Source organism: Castor canadensis, chromosome 13 (genome assembly GCF_047511655.1).
Source record: "Castor canadensis chromosome 13, mCasCan1.hap1v2, whole genome shotgun sequence".
NCBI lineage: Eukaryota > Metazoa > Chordata > Mammalia > Rodentia > Castoridae > Castor > Castor canadensis.
The window spans coordinates 37,013,885-37,038,436 of NC_133398.1; the positions used below are offsets into that span (position 1 = coordinate 37,013,885).

At 37.9% G+C, this 24,552-nt stretch overlaps 1 protein-coding gene and 1 pseudogene across 5 annotated transcripts in view; one reads left to right on the plus strand and one right to left on the minus strand.

The window, feature by feature from the left end:
* Melk (maternal embryonic leucine zipper kinase) overlaps positions 1-24,552 on the minus strand; it is a 114,498-nt gene that overhangs the window by 55,068 nt on the left and 34,878 nt on the right. For all 5 annotated transcript variants that reach the window (XM_074051451.1, XM_074051450.1, XM_074051453.1 and 2 more), the window contains 6 exons: positions 24,076-24,161; positions 20,993-21,109; positions 15,968-16,111; positions 14,312-14,380; positions 12,125-12,217; positions 7,872-7,970 (listed from right to left, as the gene is read on the minus strand). In XM_074051451.1, coding sequence (XP_073907552.1) covers positions 7,872-7,970; positions 12,125-12,217; positions 14,312-14,380; positions 15,968-16,111; positions 20,993-21,109; positions 24,076-24,161 — 608 coding nt within the window. The remainder of the gene's footprint in view (positions 1-7,871; positions 7,971-12,124; positions 12,218-14,311; positions 14,381-15,967; positions 16,112-20,992; positions 21,110-24,075; positions 24,162-24,552) is intronic.
* Positions 17,730-18,137, plus strand: LOC109688067 (transcription initiation factor IIA subunit 2 pseudogene; annotated as a pseudogene).

Genomic DNA, 24,552 nt, shown 5'->3' on the forward strand with positions numbered 1-24,552 from the left:
TGCTTCCCTCTACTACCCTTTTCACAAAATGGACAGTAACTACACACACTGTTGTACATCTTGCTTTTTCACTTAATACATCTGATATCATTTCATTATCAATACTAGAAAAGGTTCCTTATCCCTTTCTATGGCTATAAAGTACTCCATTATAAAGTTACACTGTAATTAACAATGTTTTCTAAAGAAAAAAGGAAAAGTAAGACACATAGGCCACTGAATTAAGAAACATAAGTCATAGAGTATTCAGCCCTGTTACTATGCCATGAGAATACAGGTCCTTGCAGGAGCCCTCAACCTCACACAATGCAAAAGATCACAGCAGACCATGTCTCCGACCTTGGCTCACTCATCCAACATTACCAATGTTACAAATAGGCTAGCAAAACACTCCTTTTAAGAAAATGGAATAGACTTTATTCCATTAAATTATGGATCCCTAGCTTCCTAAACACTCTATTTTGAAAATACACCTGGGTCAGAGAAATGACCCAAGCCTTGTATGCACATATGAATAATAAAATTAAAAAAAAAAAAGAAATGTTCACAACTAAAAAAAAGAAAATACACCTGGGTCAATATGGTGGTCCATACCTACAAATCATAGCACTGAAGAGGGTAAGGGAGTAGGATCATGAGTTCAAGGATGGCCTGGGATACATAAGATCTTGTCTCAAAACCATCAGGGGAAAAGAATCATAGCAGAACAGCCAAGAAAAGAGGATAATTTCACCACACACAAAAACATGTCCTTAGCACATACAAGAGTTCAATTCTCAGGGGAGTGGCGGGGTGGAGGGAGAGAATGTGCAGGCACAAGTGAGCTGTAAATAATATGATGAAACTATCATTTCAAATAATTGAAAAAATAATGAATTACTGGTATATTGGGACAACCAGGTGAAAAAAATAATACTGGATCCCTAGAAACTATCACAGACCAGAGGAGACTAAGGAGACAGGATAACTAAATGCAATACGATATTCTGGAAGATCCCGAGATAGAAAAAGGACATGCAGGAAAAATCTAGTGAAATTCAAATAAAGAACAGTTACTTTAGTCAAGAGTAATGTACCAATGTTAGTTGCTTAGTTGTGACAAATGTATCATAGTAATGTCAGACAATAACAAGGGAAAATTGAGTAAGGAGTAAATGGAAACTCCTTGTACTATCTTTAAATTTTTCTAAAATCTAAGGCTATTTCTTTTAAGTTTATTAAAAAAGAAAAAAGTCAAGCTGGGGGTATAACTCAGTGATAGCAGACTTGCCTAGCATGTGCAGGCCCTAGATTGGATCCCCAACACCTCAAAAAGAAAAAAGTAAAGGAAGAAATGAAAAAGCTGGGTCCCTACCAGTTCTTACATCAATTTCCTGGTGGGATCAAAGAATCAGTATTAAAAAATGTAAATGTACTAGGAAAAAAGCCTTAAATATACAGACTGCAAAACACAGGACACAGTGTTAGCGCCCTTGGATGCTCTATAGTATGACAGGAATACAGGCTCTGAATCCAGATCACCTGAGTTCATATCCCAGTTCTGCTAGTAACTAGTTAGGTAGCTTCAGACAAATTACTTCCTTTCTCTGTGCTTCATTTTCCTCATCTTTAAAATGAGGTAATAGGAGCTGGAAGTGTGGCTTAAGTAATAAAGCACCTGCTTTGCAACTGTGAAGCCCTGAGTTCAAACCCCAGTCCCACCAAAACAAAAAAAAGGGGGGAAGGGGGGTGATAGTAGGACCTACCTCACTGGATTATCATCAGGTTAAAATGATATATACATTGCAAATAGCAACACTTGACGTACAGTAAACACTCAGTTAGTGGTAATTATTATTATTCCTTAACACTGATGCTGTCTTACAACTTAATAAGAAAAAGATCAACAATATACAGCAAAAAAAGGCCATGAAAGGCATTCACAGAAAAGCAACATAAAACATAAATATTGGCTGGCAGAGTGGCTCAAGTGGTAGAGCACCTGCATAGCTAGCATGAGGCCCTGAGTTCAAATCCCAATGCTGCCAAAAAAATAGTAAGTTAGAGCTATATATATTATGGTATGTACTAATGAATATAGAAAGGAAGATATAAAATAATATACATATATTAGTGTGATACTATTTATGCTAAGAAAAACACAAAATACTACTATATATATACTATATAGGGATAATTATACACATATCAATACAAATAAAGCTAGTGCCAGTGGCAAAATGTACTGAAGATATGGCTCAAATAGTAGAGTGCCTGCTTTGCAAGTGGAAAGTCCTGAGTTCAAACCCCAATCTCACCAAATAAAAAATTAAATGCAAATAAAAATCTACAAGAACCAAAGTGATAACAATAATTAACCATGTGAAAGGAGACAGACAATGGAGTAGTGCTCAAAGGAACTTTAGTTATGTATAATGGTTTACTTCTTTGTAAACAATGTTTTTATGTACTACTTGCGTAAATAAAAAACAATTTGGGGGGGCAGTACTGGGTTTGAACTCAGGGCCTCATGCTTACTAGACAGGCATTCTACCACTTGTTTTGAATTGAGTATTTTTGAGACAGGGTCTCACAAACTTTTTGCCCGGGCTAGCTTTGAACCACAGTCCTCTGGATCTCTCCCTTCTGAGTAGCTAGGATTACAGGTATGCACCACTGGCACCCAACTAAAATTTTTTTAACTATACACACAAACTAAAAATAAAGGAAATATCATATAACCACTAATAGTGAAAACTGAAAAAAAAAAAAGAGCACACATTTGATGTCAAAAATAATAATGATGAAAACCTATACATGCTATTACATACCAATATGAAACAATCTTTAAAAAGGAAGAGGAGGCAAAAACCATTAAATATATGGGTTATATATTCCCAAAGAATATGTATACATGAAGATTTATATAAATATAAATAGCTCCTGCAAATATATAGAGAAAAGAGAAGTCTGGGTGGGAGAGAAGGAAACTTTTTTTTCTTTTTAACTATATACTCTTCAGCATTAATTACCATACATACTTTTGGTTTTCACTGTAAGAAAACATTTTTTGCTTGATAAATGTCAGGCCTGGGCCTTTCAGGCCAATATGCTAGGAAAGGGGCAGGAAAGGATCACACTACTACAGATCACTACTCTGTATCAGGGTCTGCCAATTTCTTCTGTAAAGGGAGAGATAGCAAATATTTTTGGTCTTGAGGACCACACTATCTCTTGTCACAAACACCCATCATTGTTGCATGAAAGCAGCCATGACACTACACAAACAAATTGTGATGGCCGTGTTTCAATAAAATTTTACTTACACAGATGATAGGCTTGATTTGGCTCACGTGCCAGAGTCTGCCATCCAGTGCTCTTTATCACCTTCCCAAGAAGACTGATGTGCTTTTAACCAACCTTCCCTTGCCTTTAACACTCTAGAAAGGAATAAATTAAGCTACAACAAAGACACCTAATTATACACACATCCATAGGAATGTGTATTGTGCTATTTGCCCTAGAGTCAGGGTTGACAGGAATGATCTTGTGACAGATCACTCAACACTTTCCAATAGTATAAGACAGAGATATGCCCCCTCCACACCCACCCTTTCTGTTTAATACCCGATACCTAAATATTAAATGGAAGAGCTGAACGCATGGCCTCCTAGCAAACATTCTTACACGTGAATTACATCATTATAACATCATAAATCAAAGATTATAGCTCTGTATAATCACCACTCTAAAGAAGATATATCATTATTCTAAAATCAAAGTTTATAGTTAATAAATCCATACAATTATTTTAATGAATATATATCCAAAGGATATATGGAAGTTAGACTGCTGAAGTCATACATGTCTATTGAGAGTTTTGTATGGTCAAGGTGTATATTCGAAATTTTAACTGAGGGCTGGGCATTTTGGCACACATCTGTAATCCCAGCTACCCGGGAGACAGACGCAGGAAGATCAAAGTCCGAGGCCAGACTGAGCAAAGTTAGGCAAGACTCTATTTGAGAAACAAACTAAAACTAAAAATCAAAGGTTAGGGGCCAGATTTAAGTGGTAAAATACTTGCCTAGCAAGCTCAAGGCCCTGAGTTAAAAAAAAAAATTTAAATAAATAAAACACCTTCTCTAGATAAAAAGGTTATAGTCAGTCAGCTTATATGACATAATACATTATTGCAGTTCCCAAATATTCAATGCCAACAACTATTGTTAGAAAATTCTATTTTCACAGAAAGGTGTCACTCCTAGCCTCATATTAAATTAATATGACTTGATTTATACACTACTTTAAAGTCTTCCCATAAAAGAGACTCAGGTGGAGATGGACTTAAAAGCACATTCCATGAAACATTCAAATAGACAATTCTATCTTAAACACTCCAAAACAAACAAACAAAAACAGTAAGAGGAAGAACACTCCACAATTAATTTTACAGTCTATTAAAAGTAGACCAAAACAAAACGAACCAACCCACTTCAAGAAAAAATACATATTAATCTTTGGACAAATTTTAAGTCCTGGACGAAATACTAGCAAACCAAATTTAGAAATGTGTGTTAATAATAATAGCTCACATACACTGAGCACTACTTTTTTAAACCCTTTTCACAAATTAACATATTTAATTCTCACAACAATCCTGTGTTGTAAGCCTTTGTTTTTACATTGCTGGGGATCAATCCCAAGACCTTCAGCATGCTAGACAAATACTCTACATCTCCAGCCCTTTCATTATACCCATTTTACAAATTCTGAAGAAACTAAGACACTGACGGGTTAAGTAATTTGCCAAAGTCCACAGACAGAAAATAGAAATTCTCAATTTTAAAAATACCAATGAGATTCTGAGTCAACTGCTCTAAGGATTGGAATCCGTATTTTTTAGAGCTCCACAGGATTCTAATGTGCAGGTAGCACTATGAGCCACCCACTCTTCATTACCTAAGTCCTCCCCTATGGTAAGGGAAGCAGCATGCATGTAGGCAGGCGTTTTAACGAGGATTTAAATATGAAACAAGTAGAGAGGGTTAGAACACATGACTTCCAGGATTCTTTTCAACAGTGAAATCCTATGATTGTCTTTCTAGACTTGTGGGAGGTAAGAGCTGGGAGTGCAGTTCAGACTTGGAGCACTTACACAGAACTCTGGGTGGTGTAAGGTTCTGTACTGTATCAGCCGGCAGATTCAATCAGTTCATCACTAGAGAAATCTGTCACTTTATTTTTTTGATACACAGTTCCCAACAGGAGTGGAATAGAATGTACTAGCTTATAATTCTAAAATTACTTTTTCAGAACAAGAAACACAGTTTGTACTTTATAGAAAAGAGTAGCAAAAAAAAAAAAGGACAGAATTCACGACCAACCTAGTATTTACTAAAAGTATAACTGGAAAAATGTTGCTAAACACCAACAACCAAGGATCCACTGCCGTGGACTGAAGCTGAAGCCTGGAGAGATCCTAATACTACTCTTCTCTGTACCCTGCTGCTGTCACAGGGATGTGGCTCTGTGTAGCCAGGAACTGCTGCCAGTCAGCAAGCAGGAGTCAAAGCAACAACTGCTACCAGCAAAGCTTAGAGGAGGCTCAAGAAGGGATGCGAGGATATACAAACTGGCAGCCAGCAGGCTCTAGAAGTCTGGCCTCCAGCCCTGTGCTGGTCTATTTACCCTTCCCAACAAGGAATATTGAGCACACGCAGCTCCCAAGGCAATGCTAACAGCTATTGCTTTCACAACTTACTGTTGATCCTGTAGAATGAGAGCTCCTTGGCCTTCAAGGACTTGAAATGACTGCAACTCCACCTCTTCCCAAAATTACTCTCTGTAGTTTGGGCATCAATTTTAAAGGTTTTTCCAGGGTGTGACACAGGAAAAATAAGTCAAATAAAAAAAGCCTGAAAGCCAGGTGCTGGTCGCTCACTTCTGTAATACAGCTACTCAGGAGGCAGAGATCAGGAGAATTGCAGTTCGAAGCCAGCCCAGGCAAATAGTTCACAAGACCCTATCTCAAAAAAACACTCATCATAAAAAAGGATTGGTGGAGTGGCTTGAAGTGTGGGCCGTTAGTTCAAGCCCCAGTACCACAAAAAAAAAAAAAAAAAAAAAAATGAAGATAGAATCCAGTGCCCTTGGACTTAGTGTACTATAGGGTAAACCACAAGTCAACTAGGACCATCATTTTCAACTTTGTGTGCTACCTCCAGAAATGAGAGTTGATTTAGGTAATCTCCTTACCCATAGTTGTATCCAGCCACTTAAAACTTCTCACCATTCTTCCCACATTTCTCCCATCTTTGTATTTGTCCATACTATCTATTCTCTCACTCATGTCTTTTTCTGAAGCTTCCCTTCTTCTCATAAGGCACTGATCAATTCTTACTTCCTGTAAGATTTTGACAGATCCCATACCAATACTATATTAATTTTATCTATATTTCTACTACATGGCATTCCTTACTCTTTGCTCTTTTTAGATAGACTTATAACTGTCTCCAATAAGAAATCAAGCTCTGGTAGATGATGATCAAGTTTCAAAGATCTTTCTCTGTATCTTTCAGTCTTACACAAGCAGAACAGATATTCAAGAAGTATCTACTAAATAGAATTGGTTACAAGAACCTCTCAAAGAAACTCTGCTGGCCTGATCTTGGCTGCAATGGGACACAATACAATGCTCTTTGTTCCTTTTTACATGTTTTTCTCTTATTAGCTTGCTATGAATATTAATTCTTTAAAAAATTTTACTAATAGCTGGGCACCAGTGGCCCACGCCTATAATCCTGCAATCCTTGGGAGGATGAGATCGGGAGGATCACATTCAAGGCCAATTCAGGCACAGAGTTCATGAGACTCCATCTCCAAAATAATCAAAGCAAAATGGACTGGAGATGTGGCTCAAGCAGTAGAGTTCCTAGTTTGCAAGCATGAAGCCCTGTATTCAGATCCCAGTCCCAAAAAAAAAAAAAAAAAATTTACCCTTGTGTACAACTCAGTGTATATTTGTATCATTTGTATCTTCAAAGTTGTTGGGGATGGGGTATAGCTCAGTGGTAGAGCACGAGCACGTATTTTGCATGCACAAGGCCCTAAGTTGAGTAAAAAGAAAAAGTTGTACAATCATCACCCACTACCAAATTCCTGGAGGTTTTCATCATCACAAAAGGAATCTCATTACCATTAGCAGTCACTCCTCACTCCAGCCCCCAGGCAACTTCTGTGTCTAATGTCCACACGATTTTTAACAACACTTACAGTACTCTTAACTGTGACCTTATTATACCTTACAGCCAAATTTTTCCCTTCCCAAAAAAAAGAAATCAGGATTCTTGTTTATCATAACTCAATCAGAAAATGTGGTTTAACACAGCAATTGAATAAGGTATTATTTTTAGATACAAAACAAAATCTCTTACAAGGAAAATTATCTTACATGTTTACTTACTTCACTTTTTTTTTTTTATGATGAATTCTTTTTTTTTTTTATTTTTATTTTTTTATTATTCATATGTGCATACAAGGCTTGGTTCATTTCTACCCCCTGCCCCCACCCCCTCCCTTTACTTCACTTTTGAGGCAGCCTAAAATACAGTTTCTATTTCTGTTTTGTTAAGTTTTTGAAGAACTATAATAAGAAGTGCACACCTTAGTAAGTTTTCAAAAACTGAAAACATAAATGTAACTAGCACTCAGATTGAGAAACACAAGTCTCCCTTCTACGTCCCTCTTAACCACTCCCAAATAATAACTACTGACCTGAGACATCTAACAGCACAGACTTCTTTTGTCCATTTTTGTATTTTTATACATGGAAGCATACTGTGCAGTATAGAAAACTTTTACATTGAAACTCTATGCCTTGTAATACTCACCATAATCTTCTTATATAAAGCCATAATATTATCATCATCAAATGGCAGAAATCCACACATAAGTACATATAAGAGTACACCCATGCTCCAAACATCTGCCTGGGAGAGAGAAAAAAAAGTCATTTAAAAAAATACATATAACATGCTTGAATTCTAGCTACCTGGGAGGCAGAGAGCAGGAGGATCATAGTTTAAAGCCAGCCCTGGCAAATGGTTTAGAAGACCCTATCTTGAAAATAACCAAAAAAAACAAAGGGCTGGTGGAGTGGCTCAAGTGGTAGAGCACCTGCCTAGCAAGTATGAGGCCCTGAGTTCAAACCCCAGTAATGGAAAAAAAAAAAAAAAAGACATTCCAGAATGGCAGGATACCTGATAGAATGACAGAATCTTCACAAAGCTGGACTAGAGCTCAGAGACCATCCAATTCAGCGTGCACATTCTAAAGACAGGGAACATGAAGCCCAGAAAGGAAAGGCTTGTCCAAAGTCACCCAGTCAAGGGCAGGCCACCAGGAAAGACTCCTGGCTTCCAGTTCAGTGCACTCTCCTGTAGCTCCATGTGAACACTTAATAGAAAATAATTTCCAGTTGGCTAAGCCAGACTGGGCATAAGGAAATGAGGCCAGGTCTCTGATTCTGAAAGACGATTCTACAGGGTTATTAAGGGTTTCACATTAGGTAACATATTAGGATCATATGAACAGATATGAGGATGTCAAAACAAGTCTGAAAATTTCCAGATAACCTGCACATTTAACTAAGCTGCATTGTAAAATCCTCTCTATGTGGAGAAATCTTAATAATATTCAACAACTGACTTTTCAAATAGAAGCTAGACATTACCCTGGCAGCGCAAATAACCCTACAAATCTCAAAATCCAGAAAGGAGCTTAAACTTTGTATGAGAGATCCATGTGTCCCATGAGCCCTAAGCAGGAACTATTTATTTAAGCTGTATTTACTCTTGGTCAATAATGACAGCACCATTAGAAGTCATAGCTCCCTCCCTCCTTTGATCTCTAGGAAAATCTAAAGAGATAAAGGAGGATAGTATTTTTATGAAGAGAAAAAAGAGGAGGGAGAACAGAGTTAAAATAACGTAGGGCAGCATCACACATCTAGACAGTACCTATACCAGGTAACTCAAGTCAATTTGTTATGATCCTAACATATTGATAATATTGATCATAACAAATTACCAGGACTCTATTATGACACCTCAAGTGAACAATTTGCTTTTCAAGCTAATACCTAATTTTTGTTCCAAGTTGGACAAGATCAGAAATTAAACATTTAACTATAAATTGAGGCACGATGACATGATATTCATGACCAGGATGTTAAATGCAAAGCAAAGATGCAGCACAGGAAAGAAGTCAACAGAGATTTTGTCTACAGTTAAACTAAAAGATGAAGGAGCCAGGCATGGTGGTACACCCCTGTAACCCCCGCTAAACTCAGGAGGCAGAGATCCAGAAGACCACAGTTTGAGGCCAGCCTGGGCAAAAAGTTAGGGAGACCCAGCTCAGCAAATGAGCCAGGCATGGTAGTGAACACCTGTTATCCCAGCTATGCTGGAGGTGTAGGTAGGATAGCGATCTGAGGCCAGCCTGGGCAAAAAACATGAAACCCTATCCAAAAAATATAAGCAAAAAGGGCTGAGGCCATTGCTTCAATGGTAGAGTGCCTGACTAGCAAGCATAAGGCTGAATTACAATTCCAATACCACCCCCCACCAAAAAAAGATGAAGAAAATAATTATAATACCCCATAGAAATCTACTCTATTTGAGAGAAGAAAAAGTGTTCTTTAGTTAACTCATCAGGTACCTTCACATTACTTTTTCTATTTAGAATAAAATAATCACTAAAATCGTAAGCTGAAGCTGAAGCAGATGCAAGTAAATCCATAAGCTACCAAGTGCCAAATAAAAACAACTGAGAACCAGGCACTGGTGGCTCACACCTGTAATCCTAGTTCCTCAGGAGGCAGAGATCAGGAAGATCGAAGTTCCAAGCCAGTCCAGCTAAATAGTTCAAGAGACCCTATTTCAAAAAAAGCCATCACACACACAAAAAAAGGGCTGGTGGAGTGGCTCAAAGTGAAGGCCCAGAGTTCAAGCCCCAATACCAAAAATAAATAGATAAATAAATGAGAGAAGTGTTTGAAACCATTTCCTGTGAGAAATTACTGAAAAACTTAGCTATCACTGTGGAACATGTTGTTAAATAGGAGCTGGGGAATAAACATCAGCATCACCCAAATTCCCAGCAATATTATTCACAATAACCAAAAGACAAGTAACCCAAATGCCCGTCAACAAATGCACACACTAACAAAATATGGCATAGACACAAAGAATTTTATTCAGTCTTAAAAAGAAAGGAGATTCTGACAAATGCTACAACAAGGAAGAACCCCAAAGACATGCTAAGTAGCTAATCACAAAGACAGTATGTTGAAAGATTTTGTTTATATGAGGCACTGAAAACAGTCAAGTTCATAGACACAGAAAAAGGGCAATTGCCAAGGGAATGAGGCAGGAAGGAATGGGGAGTTATTATTTAATGGGTATAGGGTTTCAGTTCTGCAAGATGAAAAGAACTTGTGGAGATTCACTGCATAAAATGTGACTGCTAACACTACTGAACTGTATACTTAAAAACAGCTAACATGGTAAATTCTGTTATATGTATTTTACCACAATTAAAATTAAAAGTAGGGGCTGGTGGAGTGGCTCAAGCAGTAAGAGCTCCTGAATTCAAACTCCCAGTGCCACCAAAAAATAAAAAGTAGGCTAGGGATGAAGCTCAGTGGTAGAGCGCTCACCATCCCCAGCACCAGGAAAAAAGTAAGGATCTAGTAGAACTATGATAAATACTCTTTGGTACCTTTTCTATAATGAACTAAAATAAGGTCATAATATCACTTCCATGGTATGAACTAAAATAAGGTCTTAACATCACTTCCATGGTACTTCTGCCAAGAATGCCTACATGAATCAAATCATAAGGAAACATCAAACAAACTCAAATTGATACATTATACAAAGCAACTGGCTTTCTCAAAAAGGTTACGGTCAGGGAAAAAAAAAAGCCTAAGGAAGTTCTGCAGATTAAAGAGGACTAAAGAGACACAGAACTAAAAGTAACATGTGATCCTGGACTGGGGGGAAGACAGAGCTATATATTGGTATAAGTAACACATCTGAATACGGACTGTTGGTTAAATTATTGTGTCAATGTTAAATCCTTAATTATGATAACTAGAGTGTGATTATAGAAGAAAAGGTCCTTGCTTTTAGGAAATATATGTTAATATTTAATGATAAAGGCATATGATATCTCCAGTTCACTCTCAAACGGTTCATATATGCGTACATATTCAGAGAAAGAATAAAGCAAATACAGAAAAATGGAAACTGTGAATTTGAACAAAAATAGACCAAAGCGCCTCATTCTGTTTTTGCACTCTGAGTTTGAGATTATAACAAAATAAAGTCACCAAACACAAGTTAGTTCCCATCTTCTCATGTGACAATTAAGTAACCTGAACTTCCCAAAGTCTCTCCCACATATACTAATTCCAAAAGCTGTTCCTCATGGAAATGGATGCTGTAGGCAAATAAAATCAGGACCAAAGGCTAAATGGGATAGCTCCCTCTCAAAGGATCACACTGCACAAGAGCACAGAAAGATCTGAAGATGTCCTGAAACAAGAAAACATCCAAAAGCACTTCCTTAGCTTTTGACGACTCAAGTTACTTTTTTACTTTACGACACTGATATTATCATCAACACTAGTACTCTAGAGAACAGGAAGAGATGACAGGCTTAAAGTAGCAAGTGTAAAGCAGGGTAAACCCATGTCATTTTCTCTGTGCTAATCAACATTTCTGATGTTGATCAGGCCAGGGTTGCACTCCACCCAGCTAGACTAACCAACCCAACCACAAAAGTGCCTTATATGTAGCAGGGCGTGGTGGTGGACACCTGTAATCCCTGCACTCAAGAGGCTGAGGCAAGAGGATCAAGAGTTTGAGACTTAGTGAGACCCCATCTCAAAAACAAAAGTGTCTTATATATTTTATGTCTATTAGTTTATAAATCTCACTCTCCAAAAAGACTACATTCTTGGATCAATAATAATATTGCTTACTTCATTGTTTTATCTCCAAAATGCAGTGTGTGATTCACTACAGGTCACCAGAAAATGTATGCTGACTATATAGTGAATTAATCCATAAATAATTACCTCAGATCCAAGATATGATTTTCCTTGTATTAATTCAGGTGCTGCATAAGCAAGACTCCCACAGCACGTCTGTAGATGGTAATCCTTGTTACCCTGTCAATAAGATAAAAATGAAACACTTTATCATTTAAACTCCTGAAATATTAAATCTTGATAAACACTTTCTGATCACAGACGATGAGAATCTAGTGAAGAACCACTCAATTATTATAAAAGCCTTCTGCAACTAACCCAATACTCTGCTTAACATGCATGCATGCACAGGGACTCTCCCCTCTAGATTTCCAACACCATTACAACGTCACTCAAACAAAATCTGTTTCCCCTCAGCTCAGTCAAGTCAAGTTCATACTTCGCTACATATCCAGCCACATAATAACCAACCTAGAATACATCCAAGTAACCACATCCTCCCACTCAAGTATTCAAGGAAAAAGGATTATTTCTTGAACAGTCACAATCTCTAATAAAACATTTTTGTTTTGTTTTGTTTCTTTGAGACAATGTCTTGCTATGTAGCCCAGGCTGTCCTCAAACTTGAAATCCTCCTGCTTCAGCCTCCCAAGTGCTTGAATTACAGGCATGTGCAACCATGCCCAGCCATGGAGAGTCCGTATTTCTCTGACTTTATTTTGTTTGGTGGTACAGTGGATTAAACTCACAGCCCTGTACTTCCTAAGCAAGTGGTCTAACACTTAAGCCATAGTCCTAGTCCTCTATATGTCAAAACATTACAAATACAAAAGTTTTCACTCTTTTTCTTTTATTCATATGTGCATACAATATTTGGGTCATTTCTCCCCACCTCCTCCCACTTTTTTTTTTTTTTTTCTTAAAGGGAAGACAGCAATGTGGTACATAGAATGATGCCTTGACAATCTATCTTCTAGACTCAGTTACGAGACAATCACCACCTCAACTACCAGATCTATAAAATGAGAAATTTCATCCTCCTCTGGTCTCCTACAGAAATACAAAGACATAATAAAAATGAAGCTACTGCCAAACTCCTATAGCTGGCAAAGGAACTGTGAAGCTAAGATTTCATTTATAACTGAAACATATCCAGAAGTGAGCTCCTCACAGAGGCTGAGGCAATTCTCTCCCGGGCCACCCCCACTTTCTTACAGGGTGTCTATGTGGGTTGAATCTGTGTCAGCCATTAAAAAAAATAAAAATAAAAAGAAGGCTAATGAGTCTGTCACAAACACTCCCCATTGTCTCCCATGGAAAGAGTGACTTAAGCCAGCTATCTGTTGAAAATATGATCATTTATGTTTTTATATGTCTGGGGGGAGTAGCGGACTGCCTTCTAGCATTGCTTCAAAGGCACAAGGCTCCACTGACAATCTCTGAAGAGCCATGGAGGGAGGAGAATCAGGAAGAATCAGACATTCAGTTGAAGGGGCGAAACCCACTTCTCTTTGCACCAAGATAATTCTGATTGGGGCAAGAAATAATCACAGAACTACAAAGGGCTGAAGCAAGTCTGAAGTTTCAACATTCTTAATGAGTGTAGTCAGCTCATTTCAGAAACTGTGAGTACCATCATTAGAGAACTCAGGATGAAGTCTCCAATAGGCAGCCACAGAAGATGTGCTGCAGACAGCAGAGCTGGGACATTCAAAGTCACCTCAAAGAGAAATTATGCTGAAGAATGCCAGTGCTTAAGTGTGGAATGCAAATTACAAAAATACCTAACAGTATGAATTTAGAAGTGCATATGGATATTTCCCTTTTTCTTTTGTAAGGAAGGGGGATTGTCTCACAAAATATAACTAATTCTTAGTTATATACTCATTTGGATAACAAAAATAGATTTGCACTAAATTCTCAACTCCTATCTAAATGAACAAAGGCATCATCTAGTGGTAACATACTCAAACAGCAAGCACATGATCAATTTAGTATTCATGCTGCAACGACTTCATGTGACCTCAGCACTACAAATTCTCTTACAGCTTACCCAGGGTCTTCAATAGGAACAACCCCTGACCTGACCAGTAGCTCTCAATCTTGGCTACATATCAGAATCATCTAGAGAACTTATGAAAATCATTGATGCCAGGGATGAAATTTAACATTCTTCACAATGGATGCAACCATACTCAATAAAGACTACGTAGAAGTTAGTGCAAGATAGCACACTAAGAGCTGCATTTTAATGCATTTTTATTTCTGACTTACCTTGGGTTTTGCACAGAGACCAAAGTCAATCAGCTTTAATTTATGATTCTCATCAAACAATAAATTTTCCTGTGAACAACAAAGATATTTTGATAATTATATTTTGACTTCCTTGCATCACATCCCACCTTCTGAACTTCTAAAAATGATTTAAGATTGTTTATATTTGAAAGCCTAGACTCAGTAGAATGAAAATCACTAAAAACTAATGAAAAGACAATTATAAAAGGGTGGGAGAAGGCTGGGAATATAGTTCAATGGTAGAGCATTTGCCTAGCATGTGCAAGAACCAACACCACAAAAAAAAAAAAATTAATTAATTAATAAAAATAGGAGAGGAATGCTGATAACTATAGCATTTCCCTTGAAGGCACGGTACCATAAATTGAAGGCACGGTACCATAAATTATTCCTCCTTGAGTACTAACTACAAGCAAACACAATTTGTGCCAAAGGCAAGTGCCTAAACTAGTGAGCTCAAATTGAAGAGCTGGGCATAAATGGATGAAAAAGGACAGTAACACTGCCATATCTTCTCAGACCAATTCTAGGCCCCTGACTGTGGTACAAAGTAACTTTTTTTTCTTTTTTGGTACTGGGGCTTGAACTCAGGGCCTACACCCACTTTGAGGCACTCCACCAGCCATTTTTCATGAAGGGTTTTTCGAGATAGGGTCTTGTGAACTATTTGCCGGGGCTGGCTTCAAGCCTTGATCTTCCTGATCTCTGCCTCCTAAGTAGCTAGGATTACAGGCCAGAGCCACTGGTGCCCCACTACAAAGTAATATTTAAAATCATATTCACTATTGCCCACATCCGTCAGAGCCTACAGACTTAGAGTATTTGCATTTTTATTCAGTCCTTAAAAAGTGGAGTCTAAAAAAAAAAAAATGAAGTCCGTAGATTCCATTGAACTATTCCCTTCCGAGGAACATAAAATGGGTGGGTTAGTATACACCTATAATCCCAGGACTTGGGAGGCTGAGGCAGGAGGATCATGAGTTGCAGGCTAGCCTGGGCTACACGGAGTGCCCTGCCACAAAAAAGAAAAGAAATGTAGAGTTAGATGCTGGGCATCAGTGGCTCATGCCTGTAATCCTAGCTACTCAGGAGGCAGAGATCAGGAAGATCAAGGTTCAAAGTCATCCCAGGCAAACAGTTTGAGAGACCCTATCTTGAAAAAGCCTATCACAGAGAGGGATGGAGGGGGTGAATTCAAGTATGATATGTTTGATATATTCTAAGAACCTCTGTAAATGTATCCTCACCCAGCACAACAAAAAAGAAAAAAAAATTACAAAAAAAGGGCTGGTGGAGTGGCTCAAGGTGTAGGCCCTGAGTTCAAACCCCAGAACCACAAAAAAAAAAAGTAGAGTTAGGAAAACAGCACTGGACTTCTCTCTTAGAGATAAAATCTTAATTACAAAGACATTTATTTTATAATGTTACATATAACTGACAGATAAATAGAATGCTGATCCATCCAAAAAGCCTATCAAAAGTCAAAAGGAGGAAAAAAGAAATGTGATAGATTCAGACTGAAAACAAAAAACAAACAAACAAACCCAGAGAGAGACTCACAAACAGAACACGTGGAAACATGTAGATGCCACTGAGCTCCCAGGTGAACATGTAAGTGTACACACCATCACTTACAGGTTTGAGGTCTCTGTGAGCATAGCCCTGGCTGTGCACGTAAGCAACTGCAGACACTATCTGACGGAAGACAACACGAGTCTCTTCTTCTGACAGGCGATCCTGGGAAATGATGTAATCAAATAGCTCTCCTCCCGGGCAGTACTTCAACAGCAAGAATTACACAGATACTGTTATATCTTACAGAAATCACTTCCCAGGAATGAACAATACAAACTACACTGAACTCAGAGATATTATTCATTCAACTTTAAAGGCAAGGGAACTGAGTAAGCATATTCAGAAATACTCTCTCAGGATCAAGCAAGTCAATAATTATTCCAAGAATGAGAACAGTAACTCTTTCCTCAAACAGTTTTATTACCAATAAACAGAAGTAGAACCAACTACCACTGATTTTAAAAAGCTCACTAGGGGTTTTATATTTTTATAGCAAAGCACTAAAACCCAAGTTAATGCACTCACATTTAGTACAGTTACCTAAATTTTTTTTAAGTAGAAGTAATTATTGCTTCCCTAGTAATTATTGCTGGCCATTGCCCAAAGACCAGTAATTTCCAATCTGCATCAAAAGGAGCCCAGTTACACAGAGGTTCCTCAGGAGTTGTGGGCACAACACTCTAGGCTTTCTATCCCTTCTCCAAAGCTGCCCCACTTTCCCGTGAACTGGATTTCCATTTAAAATTTCATTTCATTTCAGCAATGTTATTTAAAATTATATATGCACATAGCCTCTGATCTCCTAGTTCTATATTTAGCAATGGTTCCTACAGATGTTCTCACATCAAAAATGAGCTCGGTAAGCCAGGCACTGGTGGCTCAAGCCTGTAATCCTGTAATCAGGAGGCAGAGATCAGGAGGATTGAGGTTCTAAGCCAGCCTAGGCAAATAGTTCATGAGACCCTATCTCAAAAAAACCCATCACAAAAAAGGGCTGGTGAAGTGGCTTAAAGTGTAGGCCCTAAGTTCAAGCCCCCATACCGCCAAAAATAAATTTTAAAAAAGAGCTCATTAAAGACCATCCCTGAAGCAGCATTGTTTATAAAAGCAAAAGACTAGAAACAATCATCTTAACCTATTCGTGGTGCTATAATAAATACCTTACCAGGAAACATAAGCCACAAAATATTACTACTCACAGTCCTAGAGGCTAGAAAGTCCAAGATCAAAGTGCCAGCTGATTCTGTGTCTGCTGAGGACCTGTTCTCACAATGCACATCGCATGTGTCCTCCCATGATGAAAGGGAGCAAACAGACCCCCTCAAGGCAAAGAGGGCACTAATCCCATTCATGAGTGCACAGCCCTCTTCCTAAAGGCCCCACCTTTTAATACTATCACACTGGAGATTGTTTCAGCATATGAGTTTTGTGGGGATACCAACATTTAGACCATAACAACAACCCAAACGCTCGCACAACTTACATTATGTCATAGCTATAAAAGGGAACTTATGCAAAATTTTTTTAAATATGAGAAAGTTATTTATAAGTTGATATAGAACAATGTCCACCATGTAGTAACAAAAGCTAAGTGTAAAAGAGCATCCTATATTGATGTGATGAGTTGTAAAAGCATTATGCTAAGCAAAAAAAGCCAGACAAGAAAGAATAAAACTGGCACAAAGGTGGTGGCTGGAGAGGCAGTGGGCGCCTCCCACCGGGGTCCTGGCCCCGCCTCTTCTGCCCATTGGGAAATGCCTTCCCCACAGGAAGTGGACATCAATGCAAGTCTAAAGAGAAAGCAATTTCTTCCTCCAGAGCCATGACACATCAGCTATACAGAAATACTACTTTGGGAAACACTTTTCAGGGGAGCCTAAGATGAGCTCATACAGTCTAACAGATCACCTCCCAACTTGCCCTTCAAGTTCTACTTCAGTTTGACAAGGTTATAAATTGGCTCCAAGGGTCAGGAACAGAATCAATTTCAGGGGCTCTCGAAAGATGTACAGATTCTGCAATAATGTATGGACTTTTGTATTAAATGATGTTGAATTCAGAGAGGTGACAGAACTTATCAAAGTGGATAAAGTGAAAATTGTAGCCTGTGATGGTAAAAACACTGGCTCCAATACTACAGAATGAGTAGGAAAATGGCTTTTTTATGCCATCTTCTGTTGTTATTCATTGCCTTTTTTTTGGTGGTGGTACTGGGTTTTGAACTCAGGGCCTACACCTTGAGCCACTACACCAACCCTTTTTTGTGAAGGTTTTTTTGAGATAGGATCTCAAGATGCTATTTGTCCCGGCTGACTTTGAACTAAAATCCACATGATCTCTGCCTCCTAAGTAGCTAGGGTTACAGGTGTGAGCCACTGGCAACTGGCTTATTTATCGCTTTTTTAAGAAAAGCCTAGAAGAGACTTTTTTATAATTGATTCTAGCATTGCAGAAATGACTACACTGTGCTATACTATCAGAGAAAACAAGCAAAAAGAAGCTTGTAACTGTATTCTCTTATATTACCTTTTTATCAGCAAGAAACATAATTTTTTTTAAATGACAAATCGAAAGTGGTTACCTTCCTAAGAACATTCTTTATTAAACTCATTTTAAACTCAAAGTGAAAAAAACTGACAGACATTGTGGCTCATGCCTGTAATTCCAACACTTGAGAGACACGGGCAGGAGATCAAGGTCAAGGCCAGCCTGAGCTACACAGCAAAACCCTGTCTCAAAAAAACAAATGACAACACAAGCAAACAAAAAAACAACAATAAAAAACCCTTCGTACCTAATGTATGCATTTTATTACATGTAAATTACATCTCAATAGTAAATTCTTAAGAAGCTATCAAATAAAAGTTATTTATATAAAGATGGCTGGTGGCACAGCTCAAGTGGTAGAGTGCTTGTCTAGCAAGCACAAGGCCCTGAGTTCAAGTCCCAGTACCACAAAAAAAAAAAAAACCCTATCAATAAAGAGAAACAAATAAGACTAAAATTTCTATGACTGTGCATAGATCATCTCCAAGTTAAAATGTTAAGCAGGGAGAATAAAGGAACAGAGTAATATTATGTGACTATCTGTATGAAAGAAACCAACAAGCTACACACACACACACACACACACACACACACACACAAAAGGCATATGTATTTATCTATAGGAAACACAAGAAAACTAGTGAATAATCCAGAGGGAAAGGAATTATATGAGTAGGACACAGTGGAAAGAGGATTTTATTTTCAGAATATGCTTTTTTGTACCTTTTAAATTTTGTCCAAAGATCAGGAATGTTGGGGGGAGAGGGTATTTTTAAGAACTATATGGCATGCACATATAGTCTCCAGCTACTCAGAAGACTGAGGGAGAAGGACCACTTGCGTCCAGCAGTTCAAGTTTGAAACCACCCTGGACAACACAGTGAGACTGCCACAAAAGGAAAAGAAAAATTAATTCAACTTGAGCAAAAGGATCAGATTGGATGGAGAACATCATTCTGAGTGAGGTTAGCCTGGCTCAAAAAACCAAAAATGGTATGTTCTCCCTCATATGTGGACATTAGATCAAGAGCAAACACAACAAGGGGATTGGACTATGAGCACATGATGAAAGCGAGAGCACACAAGGGAGGGGTGAGGATAGGTAAGACACCTAAAAAACTAGCTAGCATTTGTTGCCCTCAAAGCAGAGAAACTAAAGCAGATACCTTAAAGCAACTGAGGCCAATAGGAAAAGGGGAACAGGTACTAGAGAAAAGGTTAGATCAAAAAGAATTAACCTAGAAGGTAACACCCACGCACAGGAAATCAATGTGAGTCAATGCCCTGTATAACTATCCTTATCTCAACCAGCAAAACCCCTTGTTCCTTCCTATTATTGCTTATACTCTCTCTACAACAAAATTAGAGATAAGGGCAGAATAGTTTCTGCTGGGTATTGGGGGGGGGGAGCGGGAGGGGGCGGAGTGGGTGGTAAGGGAGGGGGTGGGGGCAGGGGGGAGAAATGAACCAAGCCTTGTATGCACATATGAATAATAAAAGAAAAATGAAAAAAAAAAGGATCAGATTGGACACAATCATGTGGATAGATACATGGTGCAGAAAGTGAAAACAGCTCTAAGTCCAAAACTTTCAACATTATAAATTTTAAAATATATTCTTAAAGCAGTGCTAATCTGTGAAAGTGATGTGCAGTTACAGATTATTTGGCTGAAACTAAGGGAAATGAAGTAAGAGATGAATAATTCAAGTTCTGAACACTTATCTTTTCAGGCTTAACAGGAGCAGGTTAAAACTTGAAAGAGTTTGGTTTGCATAACACAAGTACTGGAATCTAACCATATGCTACTTGTTGAACTGTGACACCTCCAAAAATAGGTTCAAGTCCTAACATGTGGTACCTATAAATGTGACTTTATTTGTAAAAAGGGTGTCTGTAGATACAATCAGGTTAAGAATCATACTAGATAAGAATGAGCCCTTAATCCCTTTGTAAGAACAAGAGGGAAGACTGGGGTATGGCTCAGTGGTAGAGCACTTGTTTAGCAAGTAGAAAGCCCCGGGTTTGAGCCACAGCACTAGGGAAAAAAAAGGAAATTTGAACAGAGACAGAGACAGAGACAGGAAAATTCCACGTTAAGAGGAGGCAGAGGTGGGAGTGGTCCATTTATAGGACAAGGAATGCCAAGGATTGCCAGCACCTGGCAGGAACTACAAAAGAAGCATGGAACAGATTCTCCCCCAGAACGTCTGGAAGGAAACATTACCCATGCCTTAATTTTGGAGGACTTCTAGCCTCTAAGACCCTCAGACAATAAATTTTTGTTGTTTAAACCATTTGTTAGCCCTAGGAAATTAATATACCATATGAAACTGAAATGGGTCTAACATATTCTATCCACAAAAGTAAACCACCCTATTACAAGTACGTTAGAAACATTTACAATACATCTCCAGTTCATTATTTATGTATGCTTTTATGATCTAAATTGTTAACAGAACTCAAACAGGTAAATTACTAATTTTTCAGATGAACCAATTTTCTCTCACTATTAATAAAGTTACCAAACAAATGCTAACCTCAAGAACCATGAATATTTTGTTGGCTGTCTCAAGCACATGGTAGAGTTGACATATATGCTGATGTCTCAGATTCTTCAAGGCATCAATCTCTGTTTTGACCCTGGGCAAATCACTCTATGACAAAACATTTCAAATGAACAATAAATTTATTAGGAAATGTTCCAAACATCATCAACAGCTTTAAGGTAAGTAGCAAAATTTATCAACCCCCTAAAACAAGTTGTTCAAAAACACAGAAAAGGAACCAGGAACCACGTGCTGGTAGCTCACACTTGTAATCCTAGCTACTTGGAAGGCTAAAATCAGGAGGATCTCAGTTCAAGGCCAGCCTGGGCAGGAAGATTGCAAGTTCAAAACTAGCTTATACATAGTGAGTTCCAGGTCAGCCTGGCTGTGCTACACAAGACTGTCTCAAAAAAAAATTTTGCTGAGCTAAAAAAAACAGTGAATTTAGGCAAAAGGTATGTAGGTATTTGCTGTTCCAGTCTTCTAACTTTTCTGAGGGTTGCTAGAAATTTTTCAAAATAAAAACTTGATTGAGAAGAAGGATGAGTCAAACTGAAAAACTTTATTTATTTAATTAGTTAGTTACTTTGCACAATACTGGGCTTGAACTCAGGGACTACACCTTGAGCCACTCCACTAGCCCTTTTTTTGTGATAGATTTTTTTTTCAAGATAGGGTCTCATGAACTATTTGTCCAGGCTGTCTTTAAACCACTATCCTCCTGATCTCTGCCTCTTGAGTAGCTAGGATTACAGGCATGAGCCACCAGCTCACAGCTGAAAACCTTCTCAGACAAAAACTTAGAAATCCCATGAAGTAATAAGTAAAACCTTATTATAAAAAGGGACTCAGAGCCTGTGGGGTAGCTCAAATGGTAGAGTGCCTGCCTAGCAAATGTGAGGTCCTGAGTTAAAAAACCAGGACCACCAAAAAAAAAAAAAGGGGGGGGGAAATCAATCTAACAGTCAGTGGCTCAAAATCCAATTACCTAAGACAAAAATCAATTTCAACCAGTCATGACATGAAAATTCTTATTCTTTTTAAGAGGGGGAAGGGGCAGTCAGGCAGAGGAGTCTGATAACTAAAAACTCAGAAGTAACTGAGATAGTATCATTAAAACCTTAGGAAATAACTAAGCATAGTAACAGAAAATTTAAAAACAAGCTGGGGGGGGAGGTGGCACAAACAATGTATACACATGTAAGTAACTATAAAAATGATAAAATAAAAGGAGAAAAAAAAAGCTTAGAAATAATTAATGTCATAATATTGATGCTTTAGCATAAGCTTTGAGTGTCAGTGTGAAAATACTTTTTGTAATAACATTTTTGCTATTTAAACATTTAAAAGTGTCCAAGTGAATTTGTCATACTAAAGTTAAACTTAAATGTAAACTGCTTAGGAGAATTAATCAAATTTGTAATCAATATTTAAATGCTCAAGAAAAAAATTTTTTTTTTTTTTGAGGTTTTCGGGATTGAACTCAGGCCCTCATGCATACGCTCTACCACTTTAGCCACACCTCAACCCTTTCATTTGTATTTTTTGTTTTTTTGGTTTTGTTTTCTGTGTGTGTTGTGTTTTGGGGTGTTTTTTGTTTTTTTTTTTTTTTTTTGGCAATACTGAGGCTTGAACTCATACTTGCCAGGCAGGCACTATACCGCTGTTGGGTATTTTTGAGATAGAGTCTCATGAACTATCTCTCTGGGCTGGGCTTCAAACCTCGATCCTCCTGATCTCTGTCTCCTGAGTAGGTAGGATTACAGGTATGAGCCACTGGCACTCCACCTTGCCTTGAACTTTAGATACTCCTGCCTCTACCTTCCACATAGCTGGGATTACAGAGGTTTGCCACCATACCTGACAAGAAAAAATGCCTTTTAATATAACAAATATAGTACTGAATCCTGATAGACAAAAAAAATTGGGAGAGCATGAATTATTAGTTGAAAGATTAAAAATAATTTTTTCACATGACACTGTGATTTTTAGCAAAAAAAGAATTCAAAAAATTAAAATATATATTGAATAGAATTCAAAAAAATTAAATGACATTGCTATAACAAAATTCCTTACATTTTCTTTGATTTATGTATGTTAATCAGCACTTATATCCATAAAAATAGACAATAAAGGGCACCCTCTCTTGGGAGTGCTACTCTTTGCTACTTTTCTATCTCAATAAACTTTCCTATTTTACTGGCAAAAAAAAGAAGGTAATAACTAATTGTAAATCCTGACTCATTCCATTAATAAGGAAGACTTTATGCTTGATAATCAAGAACATTTATAAATGCTTGTGTTGGTTTACTCAGTTGCATGCTACCAGTAATCATAATGCTAACTCAATCTAGAAGAAAAACTGTTTTCTAACAGAGATTTTTGGTCAAAGGAAACAAAATTTTTAAGCTTATCTTCAAAAAAAGAAACAGCCATATATACATACTAGAGGCTTGTGAACGTTCAGCAAAAAACCAGAATAAGAAAAAGTCTACAGCCAGGCGACAGTGGCTCCCTCCTATAATCCTAGCTACTCAGCAGGCAGAGATCAGGAGGATCATGGTTCAAAGCCAGCCTGGGCAAATAGTTCATGAGACCCTACCTCGAAAAAACCCATCACAAAAAAGGTCTGGTGGAGTGGCTCAATGCGTAGGCCATGAGTTTAAACCCCAGTACCAAAAAGAAAGAAAGAAAGAAAGAAAAAAAAAGTCTAGAAACAAACTATATGAAGGATAATAGAAAGAAGATAACTCAATAGTCACACCTGTAATCCTAGCTACTCAGGAGAATCAAGATTTGAGGCCAGCCTGGGCAAATGGTTCTCAAGACCCTATCTCCAAAATAACCAGTGCAAAATGGACTGGAGGTATGACTCAAACAGTACAGCACCTGCTTCGAAATGCATAACCCTAAATTCAAACCCCAGTACCACAAAAAAAAAAGGAAACAGCCTCCCAGAATTTGGGAGGCTGAGGCAGGAGGCCAATCTGGGCTATATAGCAAGTTGAAAACCAGCGTGAACTACATAGCAAAACCCTGTCCCAAAACAAGAAAAATAGTAATTTCAAACTTACCCCTAGTGCACTTTTATCCATGATTTTTATAGCTACCATTTCTCCAGTGAGAATATGGCAGGCAAGTTTGACCTTTGCAAAGCCACCTAAGTGCAGAAAAACATATAGTAAAGAAATAAGCAGGACCCAAGCACAAATACCTTCCCATATATGTTGAAAAGGCTCAATTGAACCACATTTTCCTGGAAGCTTGTGAATCACTCTTCTTTTTTTTTTTTTTTTTTTTTTTGGTGATACTGGAGCTTGAACTCAGGACTTTATGCTTGCTAGGCAGGCACTCTACCAGTTGAGTCACTCCACCAGCCCAAATTATTTTTTTTTTTTGTGGTACTGGGGTTTGAACTCAGGACTTCACACTTGATAAGCAGATGTTCTACCTCTTGAGCCACTCCTCCAGTTGACTAGCTCTTCTGTCACTTCCAAAGTGTTAGCCGTAATTCTAGCCACTTCTCATTCAATGTCTAGGTGAAGATTTTT